This window comes from Euphorbia lathyris, chromosome 7 (assembly GCF_963576675.1).
Source record: "Euphorbia lathyris chromosome 7, ddEupLath1.1, whole genome shotgun sequence".
NCBI classification, from domain to species: Eukaryota; Viridiplantae; Streptophyta; class Magnoliopsida; order Malpighiales; family Euphorbiaceae; genus Euphorbia; species Euphorbia lathyris.
Window position 1 is genome coordinate 73,950,908 of NC_088916.1, and position 27,160 is coordinate 73,978,067.

General features: G+C 37.4%; 1 protein-coding gene across 1 annotated transcript; it reads left to right on the plus strand.

The window, feature by feature from the left end:
- The first annotated feature begins 17,735 nt into the window (after window positions 1-17,735).
- LOC136234678 (probable glycerol-3-phosphate acyltransferase 3) lies at window positions 17,736-21,545 on the plus strand. Its single transcript, XM_066024150.1, has 2 exons — window positions 17,736-18,480; window positions 20,527-21,545. Exons 1-2 carry the CDS (start codon window positions 17,764-17,766, stop codon window positions 21,376-21,378), a joined length of 1,569 nt encoding a protein of 522 aa, XP_065880222.1. The 5' UTR covers window positions 17,736-17,763; the 3' UTR covers window positions 21,379-21,545.
- The last annotated feature ends 5,615 nt before the right edge of the window (window positions 21,546-27,160 follow it).

Sequence of the window (27,160 nt, forward strand, 5' to 3'; positions counted from 1 at the left end):
ATGTCTGATGCTGACATGCTTCATTATGCTGTGTTGAATTAGGTTCTTGGAAAGATCAATTGCGCTTTTGTTGTCACATTTGACTTCAATTGTTTTCGTTTGAACACCATAGTCTTCAAGCTGTTGCTTGATCCATAGGACTTGAGCAACACAATGACCAGCAGCAATGTACTCAGCTTCAGTGGTGGACAGGGCTACTGACGCCTGCTTTTTGCTGAACCAGGATACAAGACAGCTTCCTAAGAAGTGGCATCCTCCAGAGGTGCTTTTTCATTCCAGCTTATCTCGTCCATAGTCAGCGTCAGTGTATCCGATGAGTGTAAAATCATGAGTATTTGGATACCACAAACCTGCGTTCACTGAGCTTTGCAAATATCTAAGGATCCTTTTTACAGCAATGTAATGAGATTCCTTAGGGTTAGATTGATATCTAGCACAGTAGCATACTGAAAACTGAATGTCCAGTCTACTGGCTGTCAAGTAAAGTAGAGAGCCTATCATACCTCGATATAACTTGCTGTCTACTGACTTACCATTCTCATTAGCACAGAGGACAGTGTCAGTGCCCATAGGAGTGGATATTGGCTTGCAATTTTTCAAGTCATATTTCTTTAAGATCTCCTTGGCATATTTGGCTTGACTGATGAAGATGCCATTCTTTCCTTGTTTAATTTGAAGACCGAGGAAGAAGTTGAGTTCTCCCATCATGGACATTTCAAACTCAGTCTGCATTTGTTTGCTAAACTCCTTGCACATTGATTCGTTAGTTGCACCAAATATTATATCATCAACATAAATTTGGGCCAGCAGGGTATCTTTACCCTTTTTCTTAATGAATAAGGTTGTATCAGCTTTACCCCTGACGTTTTTTCTAGTCAGCAGGAAACTGGTCAGCCTCTCATACCAAGCACGTGGTGCTTGCTTGAGGCCGTACAGAGCCTTTTTGAGTTTGTAAACATGGTTTGGGAACTTAGGGTCCTCAAAACCTGGAGGTTGATTTACATAAACCTCCTCGTTTATAACTCCATTAAGAAATGCACTTTTGACATCCATTTGGAATAATTTAAAATTAATGTAAGATGCATATGCACATAATATTCTAATTGCCTCTAGCCTTGCCACTGGGGCAAAAGTCTCACCGTAGTCAATACCTTCTTGCTGACTGTAGCCCTGAGCTACAAGCCTTGCTTTGTTCCTGACTACGTTTCCTTGTTCGTCCATCTTGTTCCTGAAGACCCATCTTGTTCCGATGGTCTTTTGACTCTTTGGATGAGGCACTAACTCCCATACATCATTTCTTCGAAATTGATCGAGCTCCTCTTGTATTGCGTTCATCCAGAATTCATCGTACTCAGCTTCAGCAAAATTCTTCGGTTCTTGTACTGAGACGAAAGCAACATTGCTGAGGTACTTCCTGAGTTGATTCCTCATCATCAGGGTATTCCCAGCAGAATCAAGGATTGCACTTTCGGAGTGCCCTCTTGGAATCCTTATTTCTTTGGGTAGATTTATGTATTGTGCTGTTCCTGTTTCAACAATCTCTGCAAAAGTAGATGGGTCAGTAAAAGTAATCTTAGGTTCACTCTTACTCTTGGTCAGCCTTTTCGTGAATGACTCAGTAGCTGGTTCTGAGTCAGCGATGGTTACTGAGTTTGGATCATCTTCGGTCAGCGGCTGGTATCTACCTGCAAGGTCAATTTCATCGAACTCTACATGTATTGACTCTTCTAAAACTTGAGTTCGCTTATTAAAAACTCTGTATGCTTTGATGTTTGTTGAGTAGCCCAAAAAGATAGCCTCATCAGCTTTTGAATCAAACTTTGCTAAGCTATCTTTGGTATTTAATAAAACATCTACAGCCAAAGGCACGAAAGTATCCAATATTGGGCTTTCGTCCTTTCCAAAGTTCATAGGGGGTTTTCTTGAGTATAGGTCTAACTAGAGCCCTATTAAGAATGTAGCATGCTGTGTTAACAGCCTCTCCCCAAAAATACTGTGGAAGCCTATGCTCATCCAGCATTGTCCTGGCTATTTCAACCAGAGTTCTGTTCTTCCTTTCTACAACCCCATTTTGCTGAGGTGTTCTAGGAGCAAAAAAATTGTGGTCAATGCCGTTGGCTTCACAGAATTCAACAAACTTTTGGTTTTTGAACTCTCCACCGTTATCACTACGGATATGAGCTAATTTTAGGTCTTTTTCATTTTCAATTTTTCTAACCAAATTTGAAAAGGTCTCAAAAGTCTCATCCTTGTTGGTCAGCAAGATAACCCACGTATACCGAGAGAAGTCATCTACAATGACCAAGGAAAATCTTCTTCCACCCAGACTCAGCGGCTGGACTGGACCAAAGAGATCCAAGTGTAGCAACTCTAACGGACGTTTAGTTGAGACAATATTTTTGCTATGAAAAGATTGCTTGGTTTGTTTTCCAGATTGGCAAGCGTGGCATAATTTATCTTTTTGAAATTTAAGTTCGGGCAGTCCCTCAACCAATTGCTTTCTTGCTAGTTTGGCCAGAAGGTCCATGCTTACATGACCAAGTCTCCTGTGCCATAGCCAGGAATTTTCTTCCTTTGTTACTAAGCACACAGTTTTTGAAAACTTTTTCTCTAAGTCTAGCATAAAGACATTATCTATCCGAGGGGCAGTTAAAATTAACTCATTTGTTTTACCCTCATATATTTTACATCCAGTAGCATCAAATATAACTTTTCTCCCACTGTCACATAGCTGAGCTACGCTGAGTAAGTTATATTTGAGTCCGCTGACTAGGGAGACAGATTCAATAGTAGGATTACCTCCGATGGTTCTTGACCCTACTATCTTACCCTTCTTGTTGTCTCCAAAACTTACGCTCCCTCCTCGTTTACGCTCAAACGTGATGAACTGAGTTTCATCACCCGTCATATTCCTTGAGCATGCGCTGTTAATATACCACATCTTTGACTTCTCGGCACATCTCAGGCTTACCTGCATTGTAACTAGTTACTTTTAGGTACCCAATTCTTTTTGGGTCCTGACTTGTTAGGTGCAACAGGTATAGCATCATATTTTATTTTATGGCGGCATACATGGATAGTATGGCCATTCTTTCCACAGAAGTCACAACTGACCTTCTGTTTAGGATTTTTTACTGACTTGTCAGCACCCCAGTGCTGAGCGTGCCAGCACACCTTAGTGGTGTGTCCTAACTTCCCACAAAAGTCACACTGGACTTTTCATTGGGGATTCCATCTCTGCCGAGTACCTTGGTACTGAGTTCTCAGAGGAATGTTATTTTTATTTGGAACCTTTAGTTGGTTCTGGATGGTTGTGACGTCCTTCCTCAGTTTCTTTGAAACTGTCTGGACTTCAGAGACATACTCATGCATGATCTTCATGTTATCATGCAGAGTCGAATTGCCCTGAAGAAGGTATCTGAGGTCACTCAGTTTGACCTCTTCCACTTCGTCACAGCGCCTGCTGAGTGCTCTAACTTTCTTATTACACTTCTTGACAAGTGTATAGAGATCACTCAGGGCATTAACCATATCGTTTCTGAGCTGGGGAAGAGAAATTACCTCATTTGATTGTTCCTCATCATCTGATGCGATGGATGGGTCAGCATGCTCAGAGACGCATGGCTCAGCAAGTTCGTCAGCCATGAAGCATATCTTCGCTGACTCGGTGGCCTCAGTTTCTGTGGATGAAGACTCATCGCTGTCGCTCCAAGTAGCCACCATTGCTTTCTTCCCACTTTTCTTGTCTTTCCTCAGCGTGGGGCAGTTTGACTTAATATGGCCAGTTTGATGGCACTCAAAGCATGTAATGGGCTTTGAGCTGTCCTTTCTGTATTTGATGTCACTTGAGTCAACCTTATACTTATCAAACTTTCTGTAAGGCTTTTTAGAGTATTTGTCACTCTTCTTGAATAGCCTTTTCATCTTCCTTGTGAACATAGCCATCTCCTCATCATCAGTTGAACTCCCGTCAGTGGAGTCAGCTTTCATGACAAGTGACTTCTGCTTCTTGTCTTCATATTTTTCCTTCACCTCAAAGTTTTTCATGGATATCTCATGGGTCAGCAATGAACCGATGAGTTCGTCATATTTGTAGGTGGTTAAATCCTGAGCTTCCTCAACTGCTGTCTTCTTTGCTTGCCAGTCCTTCGGAAGACTCCTGAGTATCTTTTTGACTTGTTCTTCCTCAGTGAAGATTTTCCCAAGTCTCTTGAGCTCATTTATGATGTTGGTGAACCTTGCGTTCATGTCTGAAATGCCCTCATCATTGTTCATCTCGAACAGCTCGTACAGTCTCATCTGCTGATTCACCTTGGATTCTTTCACTTTATTTGTTCCCTCGTAGGTGACTTCCAGCTTTCTCCAGATCTCTTGTGCCGACTCACAACCTGAGATTTTATTATATTCTGCAGCATCGAGCGCACAATGAAGCATATTGATAGCCGAAGCATGGTTTTGGAGCTTCTTAAGATCATCCTCTGTCCATTTGGCCTCAGCTTTTACAACTGTTTGGCCAGCCACAACCTCGATAGGTACAAACGGGCCTTGGACTATAGATATCCAAGCACTCATGTTTGTAGCCTAAATGAAGTTCTTCATCCTATTCTTCCAGAAGGTATAGTTTGACCCGAAGAATAGGGGAGGCCTAGTAATGGACAGCCCCTCAGGCAGTATTTGAGTTGTTTGGTTTCCAGGGAGAAACCGAGTGCTGTTTTCACCCATGGTAGGGATCAGCTCAAGGTTGTTAGACCTTTTAAAGTGAGCTTTTAAGCTCTGATACCACTTGTTGGTCCCTTGTAAGGTTGCAAGTATAGTTCCAAGGGGGGGGGTTAGGAACTATTTAAACTTTTTTCGCAATTAGGGCAAACTTCTTTTTCTAAGGAAAAAGGTTTTAACAGCGGCGCTGAGTAAACAGCAAGATACTGGCTTAGTCAACAGGTGACTAGGTCAATTTCTTAGCTTGAGTCAGGAGATAGCACTTGGAGTCTATTCCTGAGCTCAGACGTTTAACGCGCACAACTCAATTTGACCTCTTTAGTTGGTCAGTTTTGATTATTTAAAGCAAGCAATATAAATAAGGAGTTAAGGTAAGAAATACTTCACTCAGCAGATTTATCCAGGTTCGGCTTCTTCTAAGCCTACGTCCTGTCCCCGGAACACGTTTCGAGATTTCAAATCCTCTACTGAGCTCTTTAAAGGTAGAGCCTCAAACCTTTTACAATATCAGCAATTGAGTATGACAAGAGTACCTTCCTCTATACTTCTACTCAACCCTAATCTCTCGCTGAGTACTTAAAACCGAGTACTCAGCCTCTCCTTTCTATCTCTAGAAATGATAAGTGTTTTGTCCTAATACAAAGATGTGCTAAGACACTTTAGACGATTTACAATCACTCTAGACTTTTACACAGATATGAGAAATGTAGTGTAAGAATTTGCTTTGCTTCTTGCTTGCAGAATTTGTGTAGAAATTTGGTCAGCGTAACTGCTTGATCAAGTTCTATATATTGTGAAGCTTGTGATGGCATTATTTATAGAGACGTCTGGGTCATCGGTCATTTCAAAATTCGAAATAACCGTTGGAGGGAAACGGCTATGTGTCGTTGTCATCCTGACTTGTACAGAGCTCTCGGCCAATCACAATCGTGTATCTTCTGTCCTCGGTTAGCTCAGCAGATGGTCTCTCCTTTTATGGTAAAGTTAACTGGGCAGCATACTGTGTCGTCTGAACTTTGCCAAAAGAGGAATCACTTTGTCTGGAAGTTTTCCTTTGCCAGCTGCTGTCTTGTACGCTTTGTCGAGACTACTCAGCAGCTTCATTGTGAAGTCGTTCCTGAAGGTCTTCTAGATCCTTCCGTTTGCTGAGTTGCATTTTGTTCAAAACGGCAACGTCTTGACATACGCGGGCCGAGTGTACTGAGTTGTTTGACTTGGGCCTTGGCTTCCGTATTGGGCTTGGGCCTTCCAATCCTTATGACTTATAACATTTATACTCAACATTGAACAAACACATTAGTAGAATAAATCAAAGCATTTAAACTTAGTGTGTTTAGAATATGTATTTTAATTTATACTTAAACAATTTTGTCAAATCAAAATTATGTGGAAAGGTGTTTCAACACATGCGACCTAAGAATAATAAGAAGACAAACATCTCATGTGTGAAATGCTTCAACTACCAGGAACGAAGGCATTATGCGAAACATTGCATTGCCTCTAAATTGCATTCTTTCACCTCAATAGTGAGTGAATTACATGTATCAAGTATTGTTCTTCTAACTGAGTTTGATCCTTTGTGGATTGTTGATTTAGGTGCAACAGACCACATAACTAAGGATAAAGATGTCTTTGTTGAATTTCGACGAGTGAAACCGGAAAAAGGTGGATCGATGTAGGAGGAAATTCAAAATTTGAAGTCCAAGGGATCGAAGCTGTAGATTGCATCTGCATGGTATATCCTCTATGCTCCTAACATTTGAAGAAATATTATTTCTATAACAATTTTATTGAATTTGGGATTCAATTCTCTCTTTAAAGATACCAGTTTAAAATTGTGTTTGAATTATGAATATTTTGGTTTTAGTTATATTACAAATGGTTTAACTATTTTGGATGTTGATGTAAGCCGTGATAATCGTTTTTCTCATTACACTTTTTCTTCTTCTATAAATGATAAAGATGTTAAGTTATGCCATGCTAGACTGAATCACATAGGCCAAGATCAAATGATTCGATTAGCAAAACAAAGTTTATTAGGTAGGTTAAGAAAAGTACAATTACTTCCATGTGAATCATACTTTAAAGGGAAAATGTCTAGAAAACCATTTGGTAAGCCTACTAGAGTCAAAGTGCCTTTGCAATTAATTCACTCAAAAATCTTTGGTCCAATGAATACAGGGGCTAGGCATGAGGCCTACTAATTCATCATTTTTATAGATGACTATACAAGGTATGGTCATATTTACTTGATGTCTCATAAATCTGAAGCACTAGAAAGAAAGATTAAAGCTCTTAGAACTGATCGCATTCAGGAGTATCTCTCAGATGAATTCAAAACTTTATGTAATGGAAATGGAATTGAACATCAATTGTCCACCCCTTATACTCCGCAACGGAATGGCATTGTCGAGCGGAGGAATATAACTCTTTTCGATATGATCAGATCAATGACGGTTGAAGGGAATATACCAATTTTTTTATTGGGGAAATGCAATGCTAACAACCACTTATGTCATGAACCGAGTATCCTTCAAATTTGTCACATTGACCCCATATGAATTATGGACGAGCCGAAAATCCGATTTGAGTATGCTCAAACCTTCAGGTTTTATTGTCCTCGCCATAATACCTCAAGTAAATTTGGAAAATTAGGTCCAAATGGTAAAATGTGTATCTTTATAAGATACTCAGATGTATCAAAAGGATATGTCTTATTGGGAGAAAACAAAGATGGACATGTGACACAATTAGAATTACGAGACGTTGTCTTTATAGAGATCAAGTTTCCTAAGTTAGGAAAAGTGGACCATGACCTCACTTTATTTGAGGAATTAGAATCAAACGGATCTCCTCATTCGAGTGGGAGAAATTTTGAGGAACAAGACCAAGATCCAATACCTCAAAACATGAGGAATCATCTAGATCTTACCTTAAATGGAGTGTGATTCCTAATTCTTATGAAAATATGGATCTTGGACCCAGTAGGATCATACCGAACTATGATGAATATATGCGACATGTTTATCACGATTCAGAGCCACGTCGCATTAAAAGGCAGAAATTCAAACACTATCGATATAGTATAGAAGGTACGACTCTTTTAGTCTAGATCTACTTGGAGGAGGGAGAAGAAAGCTTATCTTCCTTCTTCCTCCTCCCATCTATGTTTTTATCCCTGCACTTTAGTGTTCTTCTTTTTCCAGTGTTTTCATTTCAGTTGAAATTCATACATCTCATCAGATTTTTCCTTCTGATTTGCACTTGTCAACTATAATTCTTTCATTTACACTTTTTTCGATGTTAGCAAGAGCGAGAGCATATTATCTTATACATAGACCATGGATCTACGAGATTATACCAATAAAAAAGGACTCAAATCTGATTGGCTGAAAGAAACTAAATGATGTCGATTGGCTTGCAGATGCTTTCTTGTGGATTTGGATTTATGAGAAGTATGAGACTTTTCGTCTTTTTTGTTTAGTTGTACTTTTTATAGCTTTTATTACCATATATGGTCTTTTTTTTTGTAGTTTGTCTGATTTTTTAGTTCGAAACTCGTCATGCACCCTTTAGATGGGTCGTCTCCTAGTTCATTTTTTTACGTACTTCAGAATTCGAACTCAAAATATCTGGTTTAAACAATTTGAAACTATTAGCAACTTCATATACATAGTATATACCGGCTGTAACATGTATTTGTGAGTTTTATCCTATTTATATTCTTGTTATATTTTATTTTTTCTTTAATAGAATGAAATATGCTTTTCCATTAGAATAATATTCCCCCTCTTTTAAATCTGCACAGCTGTCTCCCTTTTCGGTAGCTTTGAAAATATCTAAATTGGTCCCTCGAAGTTTTGAACTTTCTGATTTTCTCCTTTTAAAAACAACAGAAATTTAATACATGTAAAGGGTCAATTGGGATAAATTAACTCAAATAAGCTCAATAAATGGCAATTAATGAAGAAATTAACTAAAAATTTAGGTATATTATTGTGACATATTCTCACCGCAATATAGTTTAGAAATTGCAGTTTCTCAAAATGAATACCTAAAAAAAAACTATTGCATTTTGCACACGTGGCATTTAAACTCTATACCTCTAAAAGGAATTTATATATAAATTTATATTTGAAAAACTATCTATAATTATGTTAAAATTTAATTTTCAATAATATCAAATTAATAAAATCATTACTTTCTATTTTAAAAATTGGAGTTTATAAATTAAGAGTTCAGGATATATTGTCTAGGGTTTAAAATTTATGAATTATTTTTTAAAATTAAGATGTAAAAATATATTTTATTTGTTATTTATAAAAAATAATGGCATATTCAGAATTAAATTAATAATATAATTTAGTTGTGATTTTGTAGTTAATTATCATATAACCAAGCCAATATCTAATTCCCCTTTAATATGAATGAAGAGAAACGTTAATTAATTGATTAAAAAATGCTAATTAATTCACAAAAATAGTAATAATAATAATAATAATAATAATAATAATAATAATAATAATAATAATAATAATAATAATAATAATAATAATACGGATAAAGTCGAAAAAAAATCTTATGTTTTCACCTTTTATCAAATTGGTATCTGGATTTTTTTTCTCCAAAAGTGGATTGGAGTTTTCGTTTGCAATTAGAAGATGATGGGTCAGCACTGTACTGGTCCCCGACTATTCAGATGATGCCACATCAATCCAACTATTGATGTGACATCATTTGAGTGGAGAAACCAGTATTGTTCTCGGTCCACGATAGAATTTTTGTATCACATATAAATATAATCTTTTTATTTCGTTTAATCCAATAACCCCCTATTTTGTACGTGGAGATTAACTATGCTCCCCCAATAACCATACAACTTTATCCCCTAGAGTTAATATACCCTCTATTTCAAAAATAATTATCAAATTTGACCAAATCACACGTATTAAGAAAATGATTGATTTGCATTAAATTCATGAAAGATGGACTAAAATTCCCTTTTATTTTTCTTTATTTTTTTTTGGTAAGAAGGGAAGAAAAAAAAACAAACAAACAAAAACCTAACCCGGGATCAGTCTAGGAAGACTGACCCCAATCCTATCCTCAAGAAGAGAAGGTAACAGAAAAGAAGGAGGAACGGAAAGGGTAGAAACACCTAACATCCCCCCATGCCCAGCAGCTGCCAAGCGATCCGCCACGCGGTTTTGCTCCCTATAAATATGGGAGAAGGTAAGAGAATCGAAGGCAGGACGAAGCCTCAAGATGGCTTTAATGAGATTCTGACTCTTAAGACAAACAGCCTGTCTATCCGAAATCCTGTTGATAGCCTCCAAATTGTCAGACTCCACCGAAAGTCTTTTAACACCCATGCGAATGGCGAGTTTAATGCCAGACAAGATCCCCCAGAGCTCTGCAGTAAAGGAGGAGCCCGTACCTAAGTTATGGGTAAACCCAGCCAGCCAGGCGCCACCAGCATCCCGAAGAACTCCACCAGCAGCAATTCTGCCATTACTAAGGCAGGAGCCATCCGTATTCAACTTGACAACCCCTTCCCTGGGCTTCCTCCAACCAACTAACTGGACCTCTTTAACCGGGGAGGGGTGAACCAGGGGCTCTCCTTCAAAACTCTTTGTAATAACAGAGAGTTTTTTCGAGAAGTAAAACCGGAGGTCAGGAATAAAGACAGTCTTCTCAGCAAATAACTCTTCATTCCTCCATTTCCACATTTGGTGACAAATAATAGCGAAGAGAATAGCCCCGTGCTCCATACTGGCCAACAAATTCCCATTAACGCCTTTAGAGAACCAGTCAATATCAGAGAACCCCATAAAGGAAGGAAGGATGTGGTGAGGAAGGACCCCTTCCCAAACCTTTCTACTATTCGGGCAATCCCTCAAAGCATGGCACAAGGTTTCCACATGGCCGCTGCATCTGCTACAGGCACCAGATACAGCCAAGTGCCTTCTGTGTCTATCTGCATTCGTGAGGAGCCTGTCTTTGACTCCCAGCCATAGGAAACTCCTAATGCGGTAGGGGACTTTGAGGGCCCAAATGGACTTCCAAATTTCCAAAGGAGGATCAACCCTATTAGGGGTAAAAGCTTCATAGGCCGATTTGCAAGAATAAGAACCATTATTAGTCAAGGCCCAGCAGTGTCTGTCCTTATCCTCCTCCTGATTACTAATCTTCACACGTCTAATATTAAGGAGGGTCTCCAGGCTAAGAAAGGAGTCGAACTTAGACCAGATCCAGTCTCCCTCCGAGTCCACCACATCAGCAATTTTCCAGGAGAGGAGATCATTCGGCGGAGGGGCGATGCACACCTCAATCAACGGTTTGTCACCAATCCAGGTGTCATACCAGAAACTAATGGATCTCCCATTACCCACCTCCAAGCCAATCCCCGTACAGAACTCAGCAAAAACAGTACTAAGCCCTTTCCAGAGGAAGGAACAACTGACAACCCTCTCCTTCGGGCCACCAAAGATTCTATCTTTCCTATACTTGCCGCACAGAAGACGAACCCAAAGGGAGGAGGGGGATTGCCACATTCACCAAAGAAGCTTCATTAACAGGACTTTATTATTGTCCTTAGCTTGCCTTATACCAAGACCCCCCCTGCTCTTAGGCTGGCAGGCTTCCTTCCAAGGGACCAGGTGAATCTTCCTCCCATCCCCAGACTCTCCCCACAGAAAACGTCGATTAATTTTATCAAGGTCGTTGAGGACCGGCTCAGGGAGCTTACAGGCTTGCATGATGTGATTTGGAGCAGCGCAGTTGATAGACTGGAATAAAGTAAGGCGACCTGCAAGGGAAAGAGAATTAGCTTTCCAGCTAGCACACAAACCGTTAGATTTGTCCAAAATGTCTTTAAAAGAGGCTTTGGACACCCTGTCACTATGAAGAGGGACCCCAAGGTATTTCCCAAACGATTGAGTCAGGGGAATGCCAGACATCTCACTCAGTCTTCTACACAAGCTATTATCCATATTCTTGGAACAAAGCATACGGGATTTATGAATGTTAATCTTCTGGCCAGAAGCCTCACAAAAGCAGTCGAGGATATCCATCACAGCCTTAATTTGTTCCTCATTACCCTCCACAAAAAGCATGACATCATAAGCAAAGAGTAAATGGGTAACAGGGGGGCAATGTCTGTTGATGGAAACAGGGTGGAGAGTCCCTTTGCTCACCGCCTCTTGGATCAGGTGAGACAATCTTTCCATGGCAATAACAAAAAGGAAGGGGCTCATAGGATCCCCTTGACGAATACCCCTGGATAGAGAGAACTCATCCGATATATCCCCATTGATCATAACCTGGAAAACAGGAGAGGAGATACACTTTCCAATCAAATTCCTCCAGTTCTCCGGGATACCAGCTTTGGCTAAACTATCCAGAAGAAAGCTCCAGTTCAACCTATCATAGGCTTCCAGTTCAACCTATCATAGGCTTTCTCCAGATCCAGCTTGAGAGCCACGATCCCTTTCTTGCCTTTCTTAATCTTCATAGAATGGACAACCTCCTGGGCAATAACAACGTTATCCATCAATTGTCTTCCAGGAACAAAGCTCCCTTGATTTTGGCTGATAATATCCGGAAGGATCTTCCGGATTCTATTAGCCACAATCTTAGTAATAGCTTTATACAAGACATTACAAAGACTGATGGGTCTCATCTGGAGAAAGGAAGAAGGCTTGGCAACCTTAGGAATCAAGACAAGGAGGGTTTTATTAACCAAACTGATATCGTTCGAACCACCAAAGACACCTAACACAAAGCTGTATATACCCTCTTTAACAGTGTCCCAGTGTTTATGATAGAAACTAGCGGGGATACCATCAATACCAGGAGCCTTAGTGGAACCGATGCTGGAGAAGGCCAGATCAATCTCTTTAAGCTCAATGGGATGGAAAGCATTATTAATAGCATCCTCCCCCAAACGAGGAAAGGAAATGCCAGAGTGGGCACTCTCTAGGTCCACAGCTTCCTCTCTGAATAGGTCCTTGTAGAAATCAAGGGCAAGGCGCCGAATGTCCTCCTCCTCAAAAATCCACTCACCACTGGCGTATTTAATAGCCTTGATCCTATTTCGCTGTCTCCTAATGATCGTTGAGAGGTGGAAAAACCTGGTATTCCGGTCCCCATCTTGAATCCAAGCCTTCCTAGATTTCTGGAACCACAGAAGCTCTTCCTGTCTAAGCACAGCTTCCAACTCGTTCTGAAGAGCTCTTAGGTGACCATTCAGGCTATGATCAAAACGAACCTCCAAGCAACGCTGAACACCTTCCATTCTCCTCAAGAGTTTGTTCTTCCTCCTGATAATATGACCAAAAGTATTTTTATTCCAAACAGCCACATTCCTCCTGAATTCCTCAGTAGCGAGGAGAACATCAGAGTGGGGATGCCAATTGCTTTTAACGAAATCCTTAAACTCGGGGTGAGACTCCCAAGCCACCAGATACCTAAAAGGTCTATTACCTTTCAACCGATTTCCTTTGACCAAATTAATGAGGATAGGGCAATGGTCTGAGTGACGGAAAGGGAGATTAAGTACCTTGACCTCAGAAAACCTATAAATCGCTGCAACATTAGCGTACACCTTATCCAACCTAACAAACACACTATTCCTTTTCCAGGTAAATTTGTGGCCAGCAGCACCCAAGTCCGAAAGCCCGCACATATCCATACTTTGCTTATGATTAAGACACCGGTTCACATAATGATTACCCCCTCCTCTCTGATCACTCAAGAGGGCAATGTCATTAAAATCCCCGGCAACCAACCACGCCTCCACCATGTTAGAGCTAAAAGAATGAAGGATCTCCCACAGCCTTCTTCGGTTAGTCGAAACAGGATCAGCATAGACGAAGGTAATAAAGAAGGGTTTATTACCCGGGTAACACACCTTACTATGGATGAATTGACTGTCCATAGTAACAATATCAATATTGACTTGACCTGGCTTCCAAAAGAGCCAAATCCCCCCTGCCCGGCCAGTAGCCTCCGACCTGACGCAATTCCAATTCTTAAACTTTCTAACCACCTCATCTGCTTTGGCTCCACTAACTTTGGTCTCAAGAAGGACAAAGCAGGAAGGGTTAAACTGTTTAATGAGATCATTGACATGAATGCGGGTAGCCTTGCTCGCCGCACCTCTAACATTCCAAACGAAGAAGTCCATCAGAGGGGGAGACTACAGACGCAGGCCCAAACCCTAGATCAGGTATTTGTTTGGGGCTCCGGAGAGCCTAGAGGCGGTCCCAGAAGGACCCCTTTTATCCAAAGAATTCAAACCATGAAGGTTCTTTTTAGGTTTCCCTTTGGGATTCTTCATGTTTAACTTACTCACTCCTATAGTCTTACCAATAGGAGCATCAACAGGAGGATGTAGAGTACTCGCCTCCCTACTCAAACCCTTCCCAGCTGACAGGATAGACTGGGGAATCTCTTTGCCTTTAGCAGAAGCATTAGAGACAAAGAGAGGATTAATAGAATTACCCAGACTAGAGGCATGCTCTACCGACTCCAGACCAGGCATGCTTAAATCAATCACCTTATCAGAAGGATCCGAGTCTTGATCTTCCTCCATAGACAAAATACCGAACCTTGACCCGGAACCCGAAGCTGAGTCCACTCCAGTCTCAATCCCCTTCTTAATATCCGGGGGTCTGACCTTGATCTCAGGAGCAATATGGAGAGTAGTCATCTTCGTACTGATATCTGGTGAATGATTAGCATTAACATTAGCCCGTGGCTTCCTTCTCACTGGCCTCTTGGCAAGCATCCATGGGCCAAAGCTCCTTACTTCCCCTTGACTCTTCTCAGCTTCGCCTATGATAGGTTGCACCAACTCCTCCACGTCCTTCCTCCTCTTAGGACAACCCTCAAGGGTATGGCCAAACATACCACATTCATAGCAGATGTTGTGTATACCTTCATATTCAATATGATAGACCTTGTTTTGAGTACAGAACTGAGAAAGAAGAGGCTTAGCGAGATCAATATCGATACAGACCCTGGCAAACTTGCCTCTCACTGCCCCAATGGTAGTCTTATCAACATGGTGGACTTTCCCAACAAGGCTACCAATCTTGTTCAGGAACCTATCACTGTAGTATTCAAGAGGTAGGCCCGGGAACCTAACCCAAGTAAGGATCCTGTTAACAGAGCAATCATGGGGATCAAAATTTGGGACCCAAGGTCTCAGAGCCAACACATGATTGGAGATAATATACGGACCACCATTCACAACAGCATTGAAATCCTCAGCCCTTGTGAATTTAATGACATAATAGTCATTTTCAAGGTCTGTGATAGTAACCTTTCCTTTCTTTGCCCATTGAGCCTGGATCCTCTGGGCAAAATAATTGAAACTGATCCTTTTCCCCAACACAGTGACGATTAACGCCAATTTCCACTTCGATCTCATGACCCGCTTGTCATCTGAGGACAGCCGGATCCTAGGACACAGCGGGTTATCAGGCTCTCCATCCTCAGAATCGGAATCAGAGAGAAAATCCCCGGAATCATTCTCAAAAGCATCCACCTCCATCATGGGATCCTCCTCTGACACCCCTAGCAACTTATCCCTCCAGGAGGGGCCTCCCAAATCCACGGAAACTTCCGCTTGAGCGGCTTGCGTAGTCTGTGCGGCTTGCGCGGCCTGCGCGGCCAACGAAAGTCGCACGGCATGCTCATCCTGCTGGGGAGAGACGGCCGGTACTCCCTGTGGCCCAAGCACCGGAAGCGGCCCTCTAACTCCGGAATCATACGCGCGTCCCTCCGCGAAAAACGAGTCCAAGGCCGCGGCCGCGGCACCAACACCTTCCAGCCCCCGATCGGCCGCCGCATCCCTAGAAGCCCCCAACGGCACCGACGCACCCCTAGCACCCCCGTCGAAACCGCCGAATCTGCCTCCCCACCATCCACCCACTCCGATCTACTCCCATCCCTCGACCGATCCCTCCGAATCCCGCTGCTCCGCCTCCTCCCCCGAGGAGATCCCTCGGATCTCCCATCATCCGCCGCCGCCCACGCCTCATCGATCCCGGAGCCATTGCCCCGCCCGCGCCCCGCCACCACCAGATCCGACACAGGCCAGCCGCCTGCCTTCACCGACCCATCCCCCTTAACCTTCACGATCGCCTTGGTCATCGCCGAGAGAGAGAGAGAGAGAGAGAGAGATTTACTTTTCTTAAATTCTACTATTAGTTATAGTTAATTTAGTTATAACTAATTGAGAGAGAGAGAGAGAGAGAGAAAATTGAGTTATAAAATTGATCCTGTGTTTTAGAGAGAGAAGAGAGATCTGAAAGAGAGGAGATAGATCTAAAAGAGAGAAATAGATCTGAGAGAGAGAAGATAGATCTCAAAATTCTCTATCTTCATAAAAATTCTTCACCATGACAACAGATCTGAGAGAGAGAAGCCAGATCTGAAAAAGAGAATATAGATCTAAAAGAGAGAGAAAGATCTAAAAGAGAAGAGATAGATCTCAAAACTCTCAATCTTCATAAAAATTCTTCACCATGACAACAGATCTGAGAGAGAGAAGACAGATCTATTTTTCTTTATTAATAACTCATCGAAAAATGAAATTGACAAAAAGGGTAAAATAAAAAAAAAATTGCCTTGAAAACTAAAATGACGAGTTCATGATCTTTCAATAAGCCCAATCCATATGATGATAGACAAAATTTTATGTTTTCCACGAAAAAACATGATAACACTCGTATATACAACATATCAAAACCACCATAAAAGGATGACAGAAAAAAAAAAAGTACAAATATAAAGAATAAACCACCAAATATAAATGTCACCTACCCTCACTATAAATTCTTTCTGAAGTCTCTAATTTGCACACTTATAAAATGATGAAAAAAAATATATGGTTGGTATAAATTAAATAAAAAGTTGGCCTATTAAACTCGTATGAAACATGAACCACATAACTGAGCCACCAGCCAAGTTTGAACACTAATATGTTCAATTAAGAACCTACTTGAGTCTCTCTCACCAAGTACATACATCTCTATTTCATTACTAAATGGAGTAACAGGTTTCAACTCTTAGCCACTTCATCGAAAGGCTCCGAGCTAGAAGCAACCGAAAAAATTGAACATCTCAACTAGGTTGATACATCTAGAAACCCAATAGTAAACAATCAGATCCAAATATTATTAAAAATAAAAGAAAAAGAAGAAATTTACTACATAACATTCACAACTAAGTAAAATGAAATTGTTCAAGAATAAAAGAATTACGACGACTCATTTGATCGAAACGACCTAAAGCATAGGTCAGTCGATTAATTACCCTCCCTATAGTTGTGAAAAATAATGAAATTCATGGAGGGGATTAAGGATGGACAATGCAGCCAATATAAGGAGAATCACATTTAGGGGTGTTTTGGTTGCTACCTTTTCTGTTCATGTTTGTCTTCTCACTGTTTTAAGCGTTTGGTTAGACAACTTTTATAGCTGAAAAATACTTTTTATAAAAGCATGGAATCCATGTTTTTTGAAAAAACAGCATTTTTCAACAGCAAACCGTACCACTAAACAGCAACAACAAACAACATGTAAAATAAACCGGCCCTTAGTCTAAACAACTGGTGTACTGTGCCAAAAAACTATTAGCTCCAAAAATTCAAATTGATAAATAAAGTTCAAGAATCGGTTTTATTATTATCGTTTTTTCTTGTTAAAATCATTTAAATTAAAAGTTTAAGTTGACAATTAAGGCCTACAACTAGATTTTATTATTATTTCTGATGCACTCCTTCATGCGAATGTCCTCTGAATTTAAAGTATATACAACACAGGCTCATTTTACTACGTGTTAGAAATTTCAACAACAAACATTCGACACTCTGATACCATGTCAATGAACCAATTGAATTAAAAACTTAAATTTATAGTAAAATAGAAAAATAACTTTTACTATTATCTCCGACATTTTTAACCGAAAACAATAAATACCAAAAATACTAAAACCTATTTAAAGCCAGACGATGATTGAAGTGTAAATAATCAAAACATGGCAGGTTTTGGAAAGCAATTCTCCCCAAGAAAAACACTCTTCTTCCTCACCAAAATCCTTCTTAGAAAACTAGGTTTCTTCTCTTCATCACCAGAATCAAAATTACCAACAAATCTCCAAAAACACACATCTCTTCTTCTCCAAAAACCCCCAAATGGACTCTCAGAAAAACCAGTAGTTTTTGACATGGAAGGATCACTCTTAAAGTCTCAATCTTTATTCCCATACTTCATGCTTGTAGCCTTTGAAGCAGGAGGGTTATTCAGAGCCCTAATTTTACTTCTTTTCTACCCTTTTGTCTCTGTATTAGGGGAAGATAATTTGGGGCTAAAAGTTATGATCTTTGTGTCTTTTTTTGGGATTAGGAAAGATCAATTTAGGGCAGGAACTTCTGTTTTGCCTAAGTTTTTTCTTGAAGATGTTGGGTTAGAAGGGTTTGAAGGTGTTATGAAATTTGAAAAGAAGATTGGGGTGAGTTCTAAATTGCCTAGGATCATGGTTGAGGGGTTTTTGAGGGATTATATGGGGGTGGAAAGTGTGATTGGGAGGGAATTAAGGGTGGTTTGTGGGTATTTTGTGGGATTAATGGAGGGGGAAGTGAAAGTTTTTGATAGTTTAAGGATGATTAAGGAAATTGGGTCTTCTTCTTCTTCTATTGGGATTGGGTGCTCTTCCAATACTTCTCTACTATGGCAGCTTCTTCAAGAGTGTAAGGTTGGAAATATTTCAATTCTCTTATCTTTTTTCTATCATTGTCAAACTTTTTGGAATATTTGTTTGCATTTAAAAGAAAATTCAATTTTATGTACTTCTGTTCGGTGTGAAGTAACCGAACATTTGATCTTAAAATAAGTCTAAAATTATTTTTGAAACATATTTTAATGTAGATATCGAGATCAGTAATGGTTATTCCATTCATATAATGTCATATCATTCCGATTACTGATATGACATTATCTGAATGAATGAACTTCGAATCTATATGCATAAAAAATTGAGTTTAAAATAATATACAATATTTATATTTATATTTAAATCCTTTAATATATAATACAATACCTATTGATTAATTTAAAAAACCCATCAATTAAATAAATAAATAAATAAAGATACGAGAATTCAACTTGAGAAACCATATTTAACCTAACTCAATCATTAAGTATAAAATCAAAAAGTGAAATTTAATTATTTAATAATAAATAATTTCTAAGATTTAGTATTAAAATTTAATAATTAATGGTTAAATATGTAACATAACCTCTCAAATTAAAATTTTATTAATTTATTATTATTTTTTTAAAATATTATTAATTTTATATTTAAAACTCAATTTGAAAGGATATTAATAAAAAAAAAAAATACCCCTTCCGTCTTATATTATATATGTCGCTTTTTAGATATGCACATGGATTAATGAATAATCAAATGCATTAACAAAAAGACTTCATTATCTCTATTTATTGAGTTCACTATTCTATTCAATAGTCATTTTGCAATTAATGACCCACTTATGTAAGTTAAATAAGGGTATTTTTGAAAAAAAATAATGTGCATGGATTAAATCAAAATGACATGTATTATAAAATAAATAAATAAACTTTAAAATACAACATGTAATATGAAATAGATTGAGTATAATATGTAAAAAAATAATTGCATAAGCCCAATGAAATTTTTCTAGTTATGAAATCACTTAGCAACCTAAGAATGAAATTTTGTTATGGACCAAATGTAATATATTTTTTCAATAATATATTTTTTACTAATTTATATTTATTTATTTTTAACATCAATCATCTAAATAATTATTATATGTGCACACTAATTTTAATGTGTCAATTGGCATTTTAACTTTTTTTTTTTTTATTTTACGACAATGGGTTAGAATTCACAACATTCTACTTCTAATAACTGAACCGCGCCCTTTATAATTATAGTGTTCTTAATAGTGTGATTCTTTTTATAAAAAAAAAAATAGTGTGATTCTTAAATTTCAATAGAAAAGTGTTTGAAATTTTACATTAAAGTATAAATCAAATACAAACGATGATTTCAATAAATTTGATTATATTTTTTATTTTTTTTATCAGTTTCACCATAAAATATAATCTAACTATCTAATATGTAAGTTTCTTAAAAAAAAAAAAAAAAGAACTATCTAATATGTAAGTATATTAAAAAACTTTTATGGACTTTTATGGACATAATATTAGTATTTTTGACAACTGGACATAATATTAGTATTAGTATATACAGGTATATTTTAGTCTAGTTTGGGCTGATTGTGCTTAATGTAGAAAAAAAAAACACAATACCCTAACGTTTATAGGTAAATTTTTTTATCTCACGTTGACAAATTTAGTCTAATTCTAAACATTATTATAAAATAAATATTTTTTTTTATTATTTTTATGATTTAATAATAGAGTTGAAGATTAATATTTTTAAATTCGATAAAATATTTGAATTTTTTTATTTAATTTATAAAAATATAATATATTTTTAAAAGAAAATTTTAATTTTTTTTTTCTCATTTAATCATATGTTTGTGATATGTTACTAACAAGATTTATGATAAAAAAAAATATTTTGATAAATAATTTTTCCAATTGATCCAACTTATCAACATTAGGAATAAAATCGACGTTAAAGCTAAAATTGCTATAAGACGTTATGTTAGGATATTTTTGCACATTCACTCTTATAAATTTAGTTTTTATTATGTTTTTAATTTTTTTTTTTTTTTTTTTTTTTTAACAGGAAGTGTATCCAGTGACAGAATCAGAGAAAAGAAACTGGAAAATCCTGGACAAATCAAGATATCCAAAACCAGTAATCTTCCACGACTGCAGATTAGCATTCCGGCCAACTCCCTCCGCCACAACCGCCATGTTCATGTGGCTTCCGTTCGGCTTCATCCTTTCTATGATCCGAATGACAACCGGAATCTTACTCCCTTTCAAATTCACCATTTTCTTCCACGCCTTAACCGGCGCACAAATCGTCATATCTAAACCCAAACGCATCAAAACCCCACCGGAAAACCCCACCGGAGTCCTCTTCGCCTGCAACCACCGCACCCTCCTCGATCCGATCTACATCTCCTTCGCACTTATGCGCCCCGTCGCCGCAGTTACCTACAGCATGAGCCGATTCAACGAAGTAATTTCGCCGATTCGGACTGTCCGATTAGTCCGAGATCGAGAAACAGATCGACAACAGATGAACAAAATGCTCCGGCAAGGCGATGTTGTTATTTGTCCGGAAGGTACGACTTGCCGGGAACCGTTTCTGTTGAGATTTAGTCCGCTTTTCGCGGAGATTACCGATGAGATTGTTCCGGTGGCCATTGATGTGAAGGTTACTATGTTTTATGGATCAACTGCTTCGGGATTTAAGTGTTTGGATCCGATTTTTCATTTACTGAATCCACGGTCGTCGTATGTTGTGAAAATTTTGGAAAAGTTGCCGGCGGCGAAGAGGGAGATGTCGAAGTATGACGTGGCGAATACTGTTCAGAAAAAGATTGGGAAAACTTTAGGATTTGAGTGTAGTAAGCTTACGAGGAAAGATAAATATATTATGTTGGCTGGTAATGAGGGAATTGTTTGATTAGGACTTAATTAGATTATTAATTAGTTCATTAATGAAATTATGTATAGGATTATATATTTTAATCGGTTTTGAGCTTTTTATAATTTAATGGTAAAAAGCATAATGAGAATGCATTTAAAACACTTAATTTTTATTTGGATAATTAAATTTATGATTATTATTTATTTTATTTTATTTTATTTTTGTAACATTGAGTCATTCTTTTTTTGAAACCAAACATTGAGTCATTTTTTATCAAATTAGTTAGTTATTAATATTTAATTCATTTTAAAAAATGTTATTAATGTAATATGTATTTGAAATTATATTTTTATAGTTTGAAATAATTTTTTTATAGTTTTTTATAGTCATATTATATATATTAAAAATTATTCTGGATTGTTAAAAATAAGAATTTTAAACGCATATGGAATAAAGAATACTTTTTTAATGGAGTTAATATTTAAAGTTAATTTTTATGGTCATCAATAACTTAATATGATAGAAAATAAAAAATCAAGAACAGATGAATATTTGGTAAAATCAGAGTATAAGATTGTTGTCGGTTCAATGAGGTCTTTTTCAAATATGGCTTCAACTTCTATGATGTTTGAGAAATTTTGGAACTTTTTGTGCAGAGTTAACGCTCTTGCGAAATTTATTCTTTGAAGCGCTATTAAAAATGTTCTGTCATGTTTTGGAAATCTTGCAAATAGGAGGATTGACAATAACTGTGTTGTTTTTGCTATTGTTCTACAAAATCTCTAATTTAGTATTGGAAGCAAGAAGAATTGGGAGTTAAAGTTTACAAATTGGCTGGGAATGAAGGGCAAGGTCTAGATGGCTAGTGCGTTATAGGTTCTGTCTCGGGATGAAGCTCATGTCTTTTCGTGGGTTGATGTGGTTTATTTGGCACGAACGGAACATAATTGTTCACTGTCAAGTTCGCTTGGGTCAGGTTAAAGCTATTCTATCTCTTTTTATTTGGCTATTGTTTGTCCAATTTGTGTTTGGCAAGTTTGCTATCACGCTGCTAGCAAACTCGAGATGTAATGATTCAACCGATAATGTATGTCGCCTTTAATGTTATATAATATTAATTGTGATTTGTCTTTTTCGGTCAAGAGTCATTCATGTGCTTGTGATTTGGTAGTTCGGATAATAATGGTCTTGTAACTTTTTCAAGTGGTGGTTCTCTCGGGTTGGCTATTTCGGCTTTGCATACGAAGCTACAAGCTATTTTATTTTCGTTCAAGATTCTAGTTTCATTCTATGTTATTGGATACAGATTCATTATATGATATTTATCTATTGTGTCAGGATCAATCAACTTCAAATTGGTTAGGTGTGATTGTTTGTAATATCCTTGAAGTGCAAATTCTTTGGGTATTCTTATATTCAGCCCCAAATTCCCACCCCCAGCCCCGTGAAAGGATGAAAATGCCCTTTCATGGTTTTGGGTGGGAAAAGGCTATTTTTTTACCTTTTCGTCACGCGTGCGTGTGGCTATCACGCCTCACCGTGTGGTCGGACGTGATAGCCACACGCCTCACCGTGTGGTCGGGCGTGAGTGATAGCCACACGCCCGACCGCACGGTGGGGTGTGATAGCCACACGCCCGCGTGTCGGGAAAGGAAAAAAACTAAATTAATTTTTTTTTTTAAATTGAATTTTGCCCACACGGGCGTGAGGCCATCACGCCCTCACATAGGTGAGGGCGTAAGGCTATCACGCCCCACCACAGGAGACGGCGTATGAATATCACGCCATCACCTGTGGTGAGGCGTGAGGCTATCACGTCTCCACCTATGGTGCGGCGTGATATTCATACGCCGCACCAGAGGTGGAGGCGTGATAGCCTCAAGCCCCACCTCACGAATCCGAATCCCCCAAAAATCCAAGTAAACAAAACGTCCAAAAATCAACAAAATCAAACAGAATTTCGTAACATTAGTCCTTTTCCTTTGTCATCCCTCTTCCAATCCATGTTTTTGTTGATAAATTAGTCCGGATTTGATCCAAGAGAGTTTGAGAGGATTTGAGAATTTTCAAATTTGATAAAAGGGTATTTTCGTCTTTTCACAAGGCTAGAGGTGGGAATTTGAGGCTTGATATAGTAATTCACAATTCTTTTGATTCAATTGAATTTATATATGAGAGGTGCCAAACAAATATAGTGCTCATAATTTAGCAGCTTTGACTCTTTCTTTTTTTCTTTCTCAAATGGAAATTTTTGCATTTAGTCTTCTTCTTTTAATATAAGTGACTTGTTTATATATAAAAAGAAAAGCTTTTCTTGTAACAAAATAATAATTCACAGAAGTTTTATTTCTAACCCTTATTCAAAAGCTTGAATTGATACATACAATTTTAATAGATTTTTGTTAGTGCTAATTAAAGAAACATATTGTGTTTATACCAATGTTATGAAAACCAGACCGGATCGATCGGTTCGACCGATTCAACCGCGAACTGGCCAAGTCTTCAGTCCGGTTGATACTAGTTCTTAATATGTTCAACAAACCGGACTTAACCGTTTGAACCGGTCGGGTCAACCGTGAACAGGTCCGGTTGAATGGTTTGGTCCAGTTACATTCACACATATTTAACTTTAAAAAAATAAATATGTTGAAAGTGGGATTCAAACCTAGACCCTTTGGGACTACTATATATATCTTACCACTAAGCTAGCTCTCAACTTGTGATTAAAAATAACACTCTATACTTATATATTATACTGATACTTAAAATTTAAAATTTTATCTAGTATTTATTTTTTATATATTTTGATAAACATTATTAAAAACTTAATTAATCTTTGCAATATAAACAAAGTTTTTTTTTCTTTTTTTGGTAGGAAAAAGAAGGGAAAAAATAAAACACCACAACAAGTTAGCCCGGGATTAGCCTAGGAAAGCTAACTCCCACATTATCTTCCGAAAGTAAAGACAAAAGGAAATTAGGGGAGACAAGAAAATTGAGACGCCCAAAGCCCTCTCATGGCCTTATGTAGCAATCCGATCTGCCACCCGATTCTGCCATCTGTAAACATGGCAGAAGTTGATATTATCGAAAGAAGAGCAAATCCTTCTAATTGCCTTGACTAAATTCTGGCTCCCTAAGTACAGAGCCATTTTATCAGAAATTAAATTGACTGCGTCGAGATTGTCTGAATCCACGAGCAGCTTCCTAATCCCCAGACCCTCTGCCATCCTAAGCCCAGAAAAGATACCCCAGAGCTCAGCAATAAACGAAGAGCCCAAGCCCAGATTCTGAGCAAAACCAGACAACCAAGCACCTCCAGCATCTCTTAAAACACCACCGGCATCAATTCTTACATTCTCTTTACACGGCTCATTGGTATTCAACTTCACCACCCCCTCACCAGGTCTATCCCAGCCTAACAGATGAACACCTGTCCTTTGGATAGAACCTGCTAAACTATCAACTGTAAAACTTTCAATATAAAATAAAATTTTAAATATATATAAAATAAAATTTTAAACTCTTTGTAAATTTTATAATTTAAATAAAATTAATATATATATATATATATTATTTATGATGTCATCCGGTTCAACCAATCCGAATCAACCGGTTGAACTAATTGACCCTTGACCCAGTTGTCAATCCGGTTCGACATCCGGTCTGGTTTTTAAAATATTGGGTTATATTGATTTGTAGATGAAATCTTGTGGATTTTTTTAAAAGGATTGTGGTTATCGCCGTTAATAAATAGAGGATTTTCGGCAAACACCGTAAAAGCTGATAACATGACAAACTACAATTTTATCAAAAAAATCTCCCTCTTGATTTTCAAAAGCGAAATTTTTTTTTCTCTCATTTCTCCAGGTATCCTTCCTTCTTTTCTCGTTTCTTCTTCTTCTCCTTTTTTTTTTAATTCAAATTTCTCGAATTCCCAAAAGAATTCAAGAATCTAGAATTCCTTCGAGAATCCTAAACACATTCCATCACATGTCAAAGTGTTTGCCACATGTCAAAAAGATAAGGTCAAATAGATAAATAATTAGGACTTTTAGAAAGTTCACGGGCTAGTTAGAGTTTTAGAGTTATTTAATGCAATTGGACAAAAATAAAAAATTATTAAATGCATTGAGCAAGAACAAGAGTTATTAAATGCAATGAGATAAAAAAAAAATATGGAGTTATTGAAGACAATAGGATAAGCTTAGGTTTTTTTTTTTTTTTTTTTTGTTACGAGGGAAGCAGGAAAGCCAGAAAGAAAAAACAAACAAACTAAAGCAAAGGGCTACACTAGATAGCTAACGTCCGTGGGAAAGATGTTCCTGTATAGTCTTCTCTGAGTAGTTATTTGGAACTCTTGAAAGTTCATGTGAGCAATTAAAGTTTTAGACCAATCACAGAAACAAATCCATATATTAAGTCAAAATATTTTTATTTCAAAAAATTAATAGAATATTTAATAAAAAAAATATCAAGCTTACCTTTTCATGTAATATTGTTACAATAAAATCAATAAAATAATTTGTATTCTGGTTGAGGGTTAATTTTAATTTTAATTTTTATATAAAAAAGTATAGGATAAATTTTAATATAAATTTTGATAAAAAAAATAAAAAAAAACTCTTTCAAAAAAATAAAAATAACAATAAAATAAAAAAAAGTATAAAACCAGAAAATTAATAAAAGGAAAAAAGGAAAGGATTAGTCACTATGTTTTAGCAATGTCAGATATCTTTTTTTAACGAATTTCTGCAGAAGTAAATGATGAAATTTTGGTACGGAGATAAGGTATTCTGAAACTAGAGGTACCAAGAAATCCAGGGACTGTTCATAGAGTTGAAACGGATTTGTATCGAAGAAGATATAATTTTTTGAAGTTGGCTAAAAAAACGTAAAAACTAAAATAAAAAACGTAGACAACTATTACATGACACTTTGGTTCCCATTTTCTTCAACTTCCAGCCACGTTTTTTTACCTCTAATTTGCACCGTGAAGTAGTGGGGTTAGAGAGTGAAAATAGAAAGTGGAGTTATTGAAAGTTGCAAGCCTTTATTCCCAAACCTTCAAATAGAGCAATAACAACAACTACAAAAAAAAGAAAAAAACAAAAGTTTAGTACCCAGCGAAAATAAGCAAATGCCCAACTTCAACACGTATTTTAACCGACTTCTCGGCCTTCATTTTGCTCAATTCTGATTTCTAAATACCTTGCAGCAACCATTCTTGAACTTTAAATTTTTCGCTTCTCAAGTCTGACTTTGAATATAAGCTTTTAATTACTCCAAAATTCATTAAAAATCTATTTTCAGTTCTTCATCAGATGCTTTTACACCATTTTCTGACCACCTGGAGGTCAATTGAATTTATGAAAAAAGCGTTACATTTTGTCTTCAAAAAGTTTAAGAAGTATAAAAAAAGGTCCTCGCATATTTGGATGTGTCTCAAAGGATCCCACTTTTGTGAAAGAGTGAGGACACACATGATGCTTGACCACCACATGGGCCGGACTGGTGTGGTGTGGACACTATATTATTTTAGTGTTATTTTTCGTTTTACATATACTGAAAATACTTTTTGCTTCTATAAATCGAAACAGAGCAATTATTTGAGTCTATTCTGATTGAGCTCATAGTGTGCATTACAACCAAATTACACACTAGTTGCATTTTTTGAAGACAGTTCTACAAACGTCTTAAAGAAAGCGACTTCATCCACGTCTCATTCCATTACTATGTTCCGTAAAATTGTGTTTTTCATGTTCATGCTTTAACAATATATTATATGCATCATATATTTTAATAAAGAGATAAATGA

Excerpts from the sequence above, each read along its gene's own strand:
- LOC136234678 (XM_066024150.1), top strand. The coding sequence starts at position 17,764 with ATGGCAGGTTTTGGAAAGCAATTCTCCCCAAGAAAAACACTCTTCTTC. Across the intron at positions 18,481-20,526 it reads AGCTTCTTCAAGAGTGTAAG|GAAGTGTATCCAGTGACAGA; the intron begins GTTGGAAATATT and ends TTTTTTTAACAG.